The 13,579-nt window shown below is 44.2% G+C and overlaps 1 protein-coding gene across 1 annotated transcript in view; it reads right to left on the bottom strand.

Moving 5' to 3' along the window:
- Positions 1 to 8,494, bottom strand: part of SAXO1 (stabilizer of axonemal microtubules 1) — a 30,088-nt gene extending 21,594 nt beyond the window's left edge. Inside the window, 3 exon segments of the mRNA XM_075859037.1 lie at positions 7,800 to 7,840; positions 7,842 to 7,977; positions 8,436 to 8,494. Of these exon segments, the coding sequence (XP_075715152.1) occupies positions 7,800 to 7,840; positions 7,842 to 7,977; positions 8,436 to 8,494 (236 nt within the window).
- Positions 8,495 to 13,579: the final 5,085 nt, after the last annotated feature.

Consider the following 13,579-nt stretch of genomic DNA (forward strand, 5'->3'; position numbering starts at 1 on the left):
GTGTAAAGGATCTGCCAGGCACAGCTTCGGAGTTAATGCCCATAGATAATCAGTCTGCACCTGCTTCTATGTCTGTGAGACTGACTCCATCTTCCACCACTCAGGGTGGCAGGCTTAGGAGTGGGAGAACCTATCACAGCCTGGCCAGACGGAGCTAGCTCCCGCCCAATGTCTATTTATACATGCCTTTCCTGTTCCTCCTTTGCTTGTGATTCTTCTCTTTTGGTTTCCTGGCGGTGCTGCAGCTTCTTGTACTACTTATCCTCTGCTTGTGATTGACCTTGGGTTTTCTGACCACTCTTCTGCTCTGCGTTTTTGTACCTCGCTCATCTCCTGGTTTGACTCGGCTCATTCACCTTGCTTGTTGCTTGCGGTGTTCCCATGGGCAACTTCCCCATTTCCCTGGCTTCTTTGTACCCTTGTCTGTTTGTCTGTCGTGCACCTTTTGAGTATAGGGACCGTTGCCCAGTTGTACCCCGTCGCCTAGGGCGGGTCGTTGCAAGTAGGCAGGGACTGAGTGGCGGGTAGATTAGGGCTCACTTGTCTGTTTCCCCACACCCCGTCATTACATAATCACAAGCCCATACCTAGTCTACCCTGGTCCCTGACACTACTATTGACACCCTTGAGACCCTGGCTCAGCAAATGCAGGCTCTCTCCCTACAGGTCCAGGCCCTGGCTCAGAGGGTCAACCAGCCTGATGCTACCTTGGTAGTCCCCCTCACCTCACCTCTTGAACCCCACCTCAAGTTGCCTGACCGGTTCTCAGGGGACCGGAAGAGTTTTCTCTCCTTTCGGGAGAGTTGTAGGCTCTATTTTCGCTTAAAGTCCCACTCCTCAGGTTCTGAGAGCCAGCGGGTGGGTATAATTATGTCCCAGCTCCACGAAGGGCCCCAAGAATGGGCCTTCTCCTTGGCTCCTGACGCCCCTGAACTTTCCTCCGTTGATCTTTTTTTCTGCTCTCGGACTAATCTATGACGAGACTGACAAGATTGCGTTTGCCGAGAGTCAGCTGGTGACCTTACGTCAGGGTAAGAGACCTGTTGAGGAGTATTGCTCTGACTTTAGGAAGTGGTGCGTAGCTTCTCGGTGGAATGACCCTGCCTTAAGGTGCCAGTTTAGGTTGGGTCTGTCGAACGCCCTGAAAGACCTGCTAGTTAGCTATCCCTCTTCTGACTCCCTAGACCAGGTTATGGCTTTAGCGGTACGACTTGACCGACGTCTCAGGGAACGACAACGTGAACGTTTATGTGTTTTCTCCTCTGACTCCCCCATGATGCCTCCCGAGGTTCCGTTGCTTCGTTCCTCCCCGGAAGACTCGGAGGTACCTATGCAAATCGGGGCCTCCGTGTCCCCCCAACAATGTAGAGATTTCCGCAGGAAGAATGGTCTCTGCTTCTATTGTGGGGATGACAAGCATCAAGTGAACAACTGTCCTAAGCGTAAGAATGCAGCCGGAGAACTTCCGCACCTAAGTGATCATCGGGGAGGTCACTTGGGCGCACAGGTATTTCCTGTAAATATGAAACGTAATAAAATCTTGCTTCCCTTTCAGGTCTCTTTTGTTGGTAGGTCTGCTGCCGGCAGTGCCTTCGTGGATTCAGGGTCTTCTGCTAATATTATGTCTGTGGAATTTGCTATGTCTCTAGCTATGCCATTGATTGATTTGCCTAAACCTGTCCCGGTAGTGGGTATCGACTCCACTCCTCTTGCTAATGGTTATTTTACACAGCATACCCCTGTTTTTAAACTCCTTGTTGGCTCCATGCATTTGGAGCAGTGCTCTGTACTGGTGAGGCAGGGATTATCGTCCAATTTGGTTTTAGGCCTTCCCTGGTTGCAGTCGCATAATCCCACGTTTGACTGGAATACTGGGGATCTTACCAAATGGGGTAATGAATGCATGACGTCATGTTTTTCTGTTAATTCTCTTTCTCCTCATAGAGAATACGATTGCGCAATTGATTTGGTACCAGGAGCTAAGCTCCCTAAGGGTAGGGCTGGGTCTAAAAATATTAAGGCTGATGCACTGTTGCGTAGCTTCATGGCCAGCCCTCCTTTGGAGGAAGATCCTGCATGTGTTTTGCCTCCAGGTATAATCATTTCCTCTATTGATTCTGATTTAGTCTCTGAAATTGCGGCTGATCAAGGTTCAGCTCCCGGGAGCCTTCCTGAGAACAAGCGGTTTGTTCCCCTGCAATTCCGTCTAAGGGTATTTAGGGAAAATCATGACTCTGCACTATCTGGCCATCCAGGCATCTTGGGTACCAAGCACCTCATTGCCAGAAACTATTGGTGGCCTGGGTTGCCCAAAGACGTTAAGGCCTACGTCGCCGCTTGTGAAGTTTGTGCTAGGTCCAAGACTCCCAGGTCCCGACCAGCGGGCTTACTATGTTCTTTGCCCATTCCCCAGAGACCTTGGACCCATCTCCATGGATTTTATCACTGATTTGCCTCCATCTCAAGGCAAGTCGGTGGTGTGGGTTGTAGTAGACCGCTTCAGTAAGATGTGCCATTTTGTGCCCGTCAAGAAACTACCCAATGCTAAGACGTTAGCTACCTTGTTTGTCAAACACATCCTGCGTCTCCATGGGGTCCCTGTCAATATTTTTTCTGATAGAGGGGTACAATTTGTTTCATTGTTTTGGAGAGCCTTCCGTAAAAAGTTGGAGATTGATCTGTCCTTCTCCTCTGCCTTCCATCCTGAAACTAATGGCCAAACTGAGAGGACTAATCAGTCTCTAGAACAATATTTAAGGTGTTTTATCTCTGACTGTCAATATGATTGGGTCTCATTCATTCCCCTCGCCGAATTTTCCCTTAATAACCGGGTCAGTAACTCGTCAGGGGTCTCCCCCTTTTTCTGTAATTTTGGGTTTAATCCACGGTTCTCTTCCGTTTCACCTGGTAGTTCCAACAATCCCGAGGTAGAGGTCGTTCATCGAGAACTGTGCACAGTCTGGGCTCAGGTTCAGAAGAACCTAGAGGCGTCCCAGAGCATACAAAAGACTCAGGCAGATAGAAAACGTTCTGCTAACCCCTTGTGGTCGGGGATCTGGTGTGGCTATCGTCTAAAAATTAGCGCCTTAAGGTCCCGTCCAAGAAGTTTGCTCCCCGGTTTATAGGGCCGTACAAGGTCGTTGAAGTCCTCAATCCTGTCTCCTTCCGACTGGAGTTGCCCCCATCTTTTCGAGTTCACGACGTGTTCCATGCCTCCCTCCTTAAACGCTGCTCCCCGTCCTTGGCTCCCTCGAGGAAACCTCCGGTCCCTGTTCTCACCCCTGAGGGGGCAGAATTCGAGGTGGCCAAGATTGTGGACAGCAGGATGGTCCAAGGCTCCCTCCAGTACCTGGTCCATTGCAGAGGATACGGGCCTGAGGAGAGGACTTGGGTACCCGCTCGGGATGTTCACGCTGGGATATTGGTCAGGAGGTTTCACCTTTGTTTCCCCAGTAAACCAGGTCCACTTAGAAAGGGTCCAGTGGCCCCTCATAAAAGGGGGGGGGGTACTGTAAAGGATCTGCCAGGAACAGGCAGGGTTAACGCCCATAGATAATCAGTCTGCACCTGCTTCTATGTCTGTGAGACTGACTCCATCTTCCACCACTCAGGGTGGCAGGCTTAGGAGTGGGAGAACCTATCACAGCCTGGCCAGACGGAGCTAGCTCCCGCCCTCTGTCTATTTATACCTGCCTTTCCTGTTCCTCCTTTGCTTGTGATTCTTCTCTGTTGGTTTCCTGGCCGTGCTGCAGCTTCTTGTACTTCTTATCCTCTGCTTGTGATTGACCTTGGCTTTACTGACCACTCTTCTGCTCTGCGTTTTTGTACCTCGCTCATCTCCTGGTTTGACTCGGCTCGTTCACCTCGCTTGTTGCTCACGGTGTTCCCATGGGCAACTTCCCCATTTCCCTGGCTTCTTTGTACCCTTGTCTGTTTGTCTGTCGTGCACCTATTGAGTGTAGGGACCGTTGCCCAGTTGTACCCCGTCGCCTAGGGCGGGTCGTTGCAAGTAGGCAGGGACTGAGTGGCGGGTAGATTAGGGCTCACTTGTCTGTTTCCCTATCCCTGTCATTACAATTACATTTTGTTTTCACCTTCTGACCAGATTCCAAGAATGTGAAGGATAAAGGTTGATACCTTATTACATAGCTGAAATAGAGGTTTCTCCTTCAAGAATTTCTAGTCCATGATCCTGCTTGGATCATCGTCACAACTGATCCTATACCTTTGGCGATTCCACAAGACAACATTTTTCATGTCTGCTGACCTTTGGCACAGGTCACTATCCCTGTTTGCAAGTAATTTGGAATTTAAAGAAACTTTGGACCTCATTTAGAAAAACTGTGCTGAGCGTGCATATTCATGGCAAGGTCGGGGATATAGCTGTCAACTGCACAAGTGTTCCACCAACAGCTACCTTATGTTTATGACCTGTTGAAGTGAGAGGACTTGGGTACCCGCCCGGGATGTTCACGCTGGGGTATTGGTCAGGAGGTTCCACCTTCGTTTCCCCAATAAACCAGGTCCATCTAGAAAGGGTCCGGTGGCCCCTCATAAAAGGGGGGGTACTGTTAAGGATCTGCCAGGCACAGCTTCTGTATCCACGCCCATAGGTAATCAGTCTGCACCTGCTTCTATGTCTGTGAGACTGACTCCATCTTCCACCACTCAGGATGGCAGGCTTAGGAGTGGGAGAGCCTATCACAGCCTGGCCAGACGGAGCTAGCTCCCACCCTCTGTCTATTTATACCTGCCTTTCCTGTTCCTCCTTGCTTGTGATTGTTCTCTGTTGGTTTCCTGGCCCTGCTGCAGCTTCTTGAACTACTTGTCCCTGCTTCGTATTGACCCTCGCTTACTGACTACTCTTCTGCTCTGCGTTTGGTACCTCGTACACTCCTGGTTTGACTCGGCTTGTTCACTACTCTCCTGCTCTACGTTTGGCACCTCGTACTCTCCTGGTTTGACTCGGCTCGTTTACTACTCTTGTTGCTCACGGTGTTGCCGTGGGCAACTGCCCCGTTTCCCTTTGTTCTGTGTTTCCTTGTCTGTTGTCTGTCGTGCACTTATTGAGTGTAGGGACCGTCGCCCAGTTGTACCCCGTCGCCTAGGGCGGGTCGTTGCAAGTAGGCAGGGACTGAGTGGCGGGTAGATTAGGGCTCACTTGTCTGTTTCCCTATCCCTGTCATTACAATTACATTTTGTCTTCACCTTCTGACCAGATTCCAAGAATGTGAAGGATAAAGGTTGATACCTTATTACATAGCTGAAATAGAGGTTTCTCCTTCAAGAATTTCTAGTCCATGATCCTGCTTGGATCATCGTCACTACTGATCCTATACCTTTGGCGATTCCACAAGACAACATTTTTCATGTCTGCTGACCTTTGGCACAGGTCACTATCCCTGTTTGCAAGTAATTTGGAATTTAAAGAAACTTTGGACCTCATTTAGAAAAACTGTGCTGAGCGTGCATATTCATGGCAAGGTCGGGGATATAGCTGTCAACTGCACAAGTGTTCCACCAACAGCTACCTTATGTTTATGACCTGTTGAAGTGAGACCTAATAAACGGTGATTTCCTTTCTACTGGTATAGCAAGATGTATGAGAGTCTCTTTTAACCCAATAATTTAATTGTATTCGACTGAGAACAAAGACAAGTATAATATGGAAAAATCTAATGGGAAAAATAACAGAAAAACAAATTAAAACATAGACAGGGAAATATCTTTTATATCTTAACACAAGGCAGTACAATAGCATTGTGCTCTTTATTCTTTGTGATGGTAAATTGTAATAATCATAATTAAAATAGAGTATTTATAATGTAAGAGCTGATTCTTCCAAAGCATAATTGTGAATCAAATATTTAACCACCATTAATCTAAAACCGAATTTATGCCACTATGAAATTAGACATTCCCATACATGCAGGATTGCCATCAGGGACCCAGCTAAATAAGGGGAAGCTGCCGTCAAATTCAGAATTATATTCTGCATTCAGCTGCCACTAGGGGGGCTCTTTTTATATGAATATATACAGCTAATATTGATTTCAATTGAAGCTGTATAAAAAAAATATGCATAAACTTTATGGCTGTTTAAAGGGAATCAGTGGGTTTGAATCTCTGTAACGTAACAGAAAATGCAGCTCTGACCCCTATAAAGATAAATTATTAAATTAATCATTACTTTGTACCTATTTAGATTAATTATAGCTATTTTAATCCTTTTACTACTTTAGACCACCACAAATACTACCATAAAACTTCTTCACCATCACAAAACACCAGGAATCTCCCCATTGGGGAATATTTATCAGTGCAATTACACCAGTTCTCTGGTTACGAGCTTCAAAAAAATGATATTCGACACAAATGCCATATTTATGACACCCTCCAGTCAGGTTTTTGAAAAAGGGAGTGTAGCTTTCATGTTGCTCTCCATCATGCAATTATTTTGGTAATGTTTCCTACTGATTTTATGTTTACTAGTGTTGTATTGGTATTTTTCAGTTGCTGCATGATATATTCCTCAACAGGTTACGTTGTTGGGTAATATGGTATACATTATACTAGAATTACACACTGATGAAGCCTTACGCCAGTTATAGCAACAGTAATAAGAATATATTAATATATATATATATATATATATATATATATATATATATATATATATATATATATATATATATATAGCTGTGGAGGTGGGAAATAAGGAGGGCTAATATGATAATTAAGCAGAATATCACTCCTAAAGCCTCCCCCCCACCAAGGCCCACCAAGTGAATTCTATAGCATTAAAGGGACTGTAGCGTTAACATGTAGTGTTCATTTTACCAAACACTAAACCATCAATAAGTTTGTAATATACACTGATAAAAATGTGGTCCCCCAGATCTGGGCAGCCATGTGCATGGTAGAACACACACTCCCCCAAACAGCTTTATGTATAGATAAGCTGTTCTCCAGCTGCGTACATAGCATTTCATGTACAAGGCCATCCATAGAATAAGACTTATAGGTGAGCTATATACATTTCTTAATCACTCACAGCAGTCCCTTTCTCCAGTGAAGTTCACAGTGGGAAAAGTGGGGGAAGGTTCTTGACTATTTTACTCTATTGGGTCCTGAAATTTCGGTTGGTGTCCCAGAATACATGTGAGCACATATCTACATTCACCTTAAATACAGTAATTTAATGTCATGCAGCAGAAAGCAGGCAGCAACCAGGTTCAGTTTGTTTTTCTCAGTAATCCAGGTTACAGAATGTTTACAGCATTTTGAATTAGCCATCTATTATTTAAAGAATGGACAATGCTCTAGTCATACTGAAAGAAACAAAATATCATATTTTTAGATAATATATAACTGGTGTGTTTATTATGAAGCCCTAAAGTGCAAACACTTATTTACGTATTTCATACAGTTTAGAGTAACACCCCTATGTGTCATCGACTATTGGGAGAAAACTCCCTTTACACTCAGTAAAAATAATGAATAAATATTTTGCACTATGTTATTGTATTATATTCGTTTTCGAGAATTTCACCCATAAAATAACACTGCTTCATAAATGGGTGCAACCATTAAATAACGTATGCATCATATTATGACAGATGCTACAAAACATACTTAAAACTCAAGTGAATCTAATTTACTTTTAATTGTACCTATCTGCATATATTTGCCAGATGTCTTCAAAAACATAATCCATCTCTTATCTTTGCAAGCCAGAATGACTATTCTTAAGGGCCAAGAAGCAGTGTTGCAAGATATAACCAGTTACCATGTCTAACCTGAAAGTAGACAAAGACTCCATCTCTATTGTTGTTTTTTTTGTAGGCATCTTTTGGTTTGTAGGTGCCCATTGGTTTATACTGGTGTGCAGGGTATTTATCTGTGTATTCAGACATCAGGCTAGGTTTTTCAAGCTTGTCATATATTCCAGAAGCACGGTGTGGACAATGGTGACGTCTGATCAAAAGAAGGAAAAACGAGTTATATTAAAAGCGATTTTATTAAACTGTATAAGAATTGACATTTTATGCTATAGTCCTTAATGGAACCCTATCCTCGTTGTATAGATCGGCGAGGTATGTTTTACAGTAATAGAGTCTGTAACTGGAGGTAAGCTGTGACACTGCCAGTCCCCCACAGATTTTTATTAAAAAATTCATTTGAAAAGTAATTATTTTTATCATAATTGCGGTCCCTTAATGAACGACCATGTATTCTGCCAGTACTAACTTGTATACCAGTTTGCCCTAAAGTACTATATATTCAAGAATTATATAGGTAAATTAGAGAGATTGATGTTGGGTAAGCACAAATACACTGGTTGAGCGGCCAGGAGCAGAGTCATTGGAATTCTCTCCTAAGCACTTGAACAGAAATTTAAAGCTCTCGCAAATCAGACTGGAAAAGAAGTTTACCTGACAATAATGCCATACATACATGTTGATGGAGTTTCTTCAGTTGCAGAAAGAGCCATGTTTCAACACAGTGAACATATTATTTATGGTGATCAGTAAATGGCGTGAATACAAATTACGCATTTTTTATTTTTCTGCATTTAATAATGAGAATTATCAGCACATAAAATATAGACATAAGCGATATTAAATATTCATACTGGTTAACAGGAAAAGAGTAAAATAGAAAGCCTTGAAATAATAGAATAAAGTTAGGTCCAGAAATATTTAGACAGTGACACAAGTTTTGGCATTTTAGCTGTTTACCAGAACATATAGAATATACAGTTATATAATCAATATGGGCTTAAAGTGCAGACTCTCAGCTTTAATTTGAGGCTATACACATCCTAATTTTAGGAAGGGTTTAGGAATTACAACTCTTTAATATGTAGCTGCCTCTTTTTCAAGGGACCTAAGGTAATTGGACAATTATCTCAAAAGCTCTTTAATGGGCTGCATGGGCTATTCCCTTGTTAATCCATCATTAATTAAGCAGGTAAAAGATCTGGAGTTGATTCCAGGTGTGGCATTTGCATTTAGAAGATGTTGCTGTGAACCCACAGCATGAGGTCAAAGGAGCTCTAAATGCAAGTGAAACAGACCATCGTTAGGCTGAAAAAAAATAAAGAAATGCATCAGAGAGATAGCACAAATGTTAGGAGTGGCCAAGTCAACAGTTTGATACATTCTTGAAAAAAAAGCGCACTGATGAACTCCAAAAGACCTGGACGTCCATGGAAGACAACAGTGGTGGATGATCGCAGAATCCTTTCCATGGTGAAGAAAAACCCTTTCACAATATCTACCCAAGTGAAAAACACTCTCCTGGAAGTAGGTGGATCAGTATCTAAGTCTACCATAAAGAGAAGACTTCATGAGAGCAAATACAGAGGGTTCACCACAAGGTGCAAACTATTAACCAGTCTCAAAAATAGAAAGTCCAGATTAGACTTTGCCAAACAACATCTAAAGAAGCCAGCCCAGTTCTGGAACAGCATTCTTTGGACAGATGACACTAAGATCAACTTGTACCAGAATGATGGGAGGAAGAAAGTATGGAGAAGGCTTGGAACGACTCATGATCCAAAGCACACCACATCCTATGTAAAACATGGTGGAGGCAGTGTGATGGCATGGGCATGCATGGCTGCCAAAGGCACTGGGTCACTAGTGTTTATTGATGATGTGACTGAAGACAGAAGCAGCCGGATGAATTCTCAAGTGTTCAGGGATATACTTTCTGCTCAGATTCAACCAAATGCAGCAAGGTTGATTGGACGTCGCTTCACAGTACAGATAGACAATGACACAAAACATACTGCGAAAGCAACCCAGGAGTGTTTTAAGGCAGAGAAGTGGAATATTCTGCAATGGCCAAGTCAATCACCAGATCTCAACCCGATCGAGCATGCATTTCACTTGCTTAAGACAAATCTTAAGGCAGAAAGACCCACAAACAAGCAACAACTGAAGACAGCTGCAGTAAAGGCTGGGCAAAGCATCACAAAGGAGGAAACCCAGCGTGTGGTGATGTCCATGGGTTCCAGACTTCAGGCAGTCATTGCCTGCAAAGGATTCTCTACAAAGTATTTTAAAAAAAAACATTTTATTAATGGTACCAAGCACCTCATTGCCAGAAACTATGGTGGCCTGGGTTGCCTAAAGACGTTAAGGCCTACGTCGCCGCTTGTGAGGTTTGTGCTAGGTCCAAGACTCCCAGGTCCCGACCAGTGGGCTTACTTCGTTCTTTGCCCATTCCCCAGAGACCTTGGACCCATATCTCCATGGATTTTATCACCGATTTTCCTCCATCTCAAGGCAAGTCGGTGGTGTGGGTTGTAGTAGACCGCTTCAGTAAAATGTGCCACTTTGTGCCCCTCAAGAAACTACCCAATGCTAAGACGTTAGCTACCTTGTTTGTCAAACACATCCTGCGTCTCCATGGGGTCCCTGTCAATATTGTTTCTGACAGAGGGGTACAATTTGTTTCATTGTTTTGGAGAGCCTTCTGTAAAAAGTTGGAGATTGATCTGTCCTTCTCCTCTGCCTTCCATCCTGAAACTAATGGCCAAACTGAGAGGACTAATCAGTCTCTAGAACAATATTTAAGGTGTTTTATCTCTGACTGTCAATATGATTGGGTCTCATTCATTCCCCTCGCCGAATTTTCCCTTAATAACCGGGTCAGTAACTCGTCAGGGGTCTACCCCTTGTTTATAGTCGGGGATCTGGTGTGGCTATCGTCTAAGAACTTGCGCCCTAAAGTCCCGTCCAAGAAGTTTGCTCTCCGGTTTATAGGGCCGTACAAGGTCATTGAAGTCCTCAATCCTGTCTCCTTCCGACTGGAGTTGACCCCATCTTTTCGAGTACACAACGTGTTTCATGCCTCCCTCCTCAAATGCTGCTCCCCGTCCTTGGCTCCCTCGAGGAAACCTCCTGTCCCTATTCTCACCCCTGAGGGGGTAGAATTCGAGGTGGCCAAGATTGTGGACAGCAAGATGGTCCAAGGCTCCCTCCAGTACCTGGTCTATTGGAGAGGATACGGGCCTGAGGAGAGGACTTGGGTACCCGCCCGGGATGTTCACGCTGGGGTATTGGTCAGGAGGTTCCACCTTCGTTTCCCCAATAAACCAGGTCCACCTAGAAAGGGTCCGGTGGCCCCTCATAAAAGGGGGGGGTACTGTAAAGGATCTGCCAGGCACAGCTTCTGTGTCAACGCCCATAGGTAATCAGTCTGCACCTGCTTCTATGTCTGTGAGACTGACTCCATCTTCCCCCACTCAGGATGGCAGGCTTAGGAGTGGGAGAGCCTATCACGGCCTGGCCAGACGGAGCTAGCTCCCGCCCTCTGTCTATTTATACCTGCCTTTCCTGTTCCTCCTTGCTTGTGATTCTTCTCGTTTGGTTTCCTGGCCCTTCTGCAGCTTCTTGAACTATTTGACCCTGCTTCATATTGACCCTGGCTTACTGACTACTCTCCTGCTCTGCGTTTGGTACTTCGTACTCTCCTGGTTTGACTCGGCTTGTTCACTACTCTCCTGCTCTGCGTTTGGTACCTCGTACACTCCTGGTTTGACTCGGCTCGTTCACCACTCTTGTTGCTCACGGTGTTGCCGTGGGCAACTGCCCCATTTCCCTTAGCTTCTGTGTACCCTTGTCTGTTTGTCTGTCGTGCACTTATTGAGCGTAGGGACCGTCACCCAGTTGTACCCCGTCGCCTAGGGCGGGTCGTTGCAAGTAGGCAGGGACAGTGGCGGGTAGATTAGGGCTCACTTGTCTGTTTCCCTTCCCCCATCATTACAATATTTTTGTTCAACCCCTTGAATTAAACCTGAAAGTCAACACTTCAATTGCATCTCAGTTGTTTCATTTCAAATCTAATGTGGTGGCATGCAGAGCCTAAATCATGAAGATTGTGTCACTGTCCAAATAATTCTGGACCTAACTGTAAATATAAAATCAGTAACTAGCGCTTATCTTTATATTACATGTGTGCTTACATACATAGAGTAGTTACATAGTTACATAGGTTGAAAAAAGACACAGATTTATCAAATGCAACCTTTCTCAATAAATTACACGTCTTTCATTGCTAGATTAGTTATAGCCCTCAATGCTATTCGTCAGTAAATAATCATCTAGCTCTGGTTTTTTTAAATGCTGACATAGTATCTGTCATTACTACCTCTTGGGGTAGGTCATTTCATAGTTTGACTACTCTAACTGTCAAGAACCCTTTCCTATATTAATCAGAGTTGCCAACCTCCACTTCAGTCATTTCTGGACAACTGAGCTAAAAATCACAGACAGACCAAAATTTTACGGACACATTGCAAAATCATTGCCTGTGCACTATGCTAGGAGTGACTCACCAATCACAGCCCCGCTTGCAGCTTTCCCACGCTAACTTAGCATGGGAAAGCTGCAAGCGGGGCTGTGATTGGTGTGTCCAACTCACTCACCACTTAATACCCACCCTCACACCCACTGCCGCTACCACCAGGTCCTGTTTTAGACAAAGTGTGTCTCTGGGCAGAGTTAAAAGTAGGGCTCCAAATGCTTTATTATTGTATCAATAATGCAGTCAATTTAGAAGGCGATGTACAGAGAACTGCATCGCTGATTTCTAGCGCGTCCAGGTGTGTTGCAAGCCCCAAAGAATATGTCGCCCCTCTCACACAAAAAAATTATCTATATACATATACAGTTATTAAATCATACCACTATACCACATAAAATATTACCTGCAGAATTTTACTGAACATAGCTCACTATTATAAGACCAATATTACCAATAATAACACAATATAAGGTCCAAATAATACTGCCACACCATAACTACATAGTGACTGAATAATACCCCCATACTGTTACTAAATAATACCGCCACACCATAATCACATAGTGACTGAATAATACCCCCATACTGTTACTGAGTTATACCACCACACCATAACCACATAGTGACTGAATAATACCCCCATACTGTTACTGAATAATACCATCACACCAAAACCACATAGTGACTGAATTTATACCCCTATACTGTTAATGAATAAAAACCACTAAACAAAGACCAATATTACCACCATATAGTGACCATATAGTGGTAGATGCTAGTTATACACAGGAGCTTTGCGGACAATATAAGTGATTACAACACATTTATATCCAGTGACTCACAGGTTATGTTTTCCCTGATTAGAGTCATTCACTTTCCCGTTTCTTCTCTATCCGGCCTAGACCACTGTGATGACTTATTCCAGCCACGGCTCGTCTTTGCAGAATTTGACACACAGACATGTTGCTTTCTCGCTTTTCCAGTACCCGCCCCGTTATACCCCATCCTCGTAATCCACAGTGCCCTAGATTGTAATAATGATCCCTTAGTGCTCAACACAATAAAAGTGTCCCATCAGTAACCGTGCCCCCTTTGTGCCCCCACACAGTAATAATGTCGATAGTGCCACACACACAGTTCCCTGTAGATAGTGCCACACACCCAGCCCCCTGTAGGTAGTGCCACACAGCCCCCCTTCAATATAGTGACACAAAGCCCCACTTGTAGATAGTGCCACCCACCCCTCTTGTAGATAGTGCTG

The sequence above is a fragment of the Rhinoderma darwinii genome, chromosome 1 (assembly GCF_050947455.1).
Source record: "Rhinoderma darwinii isolate aRhiDar2 chromosome 1, aRhiDar2.hap1, whole genome shotgun sequence".
In the NCBI taxonomy this organism is placed as follows: domain Eukaryota; kingdom Metazoa; phylum Chordata; class Amphibia; order Anura; family Rhinodermatidae; genus Rhinoderma; species Rhinoderma darwinii.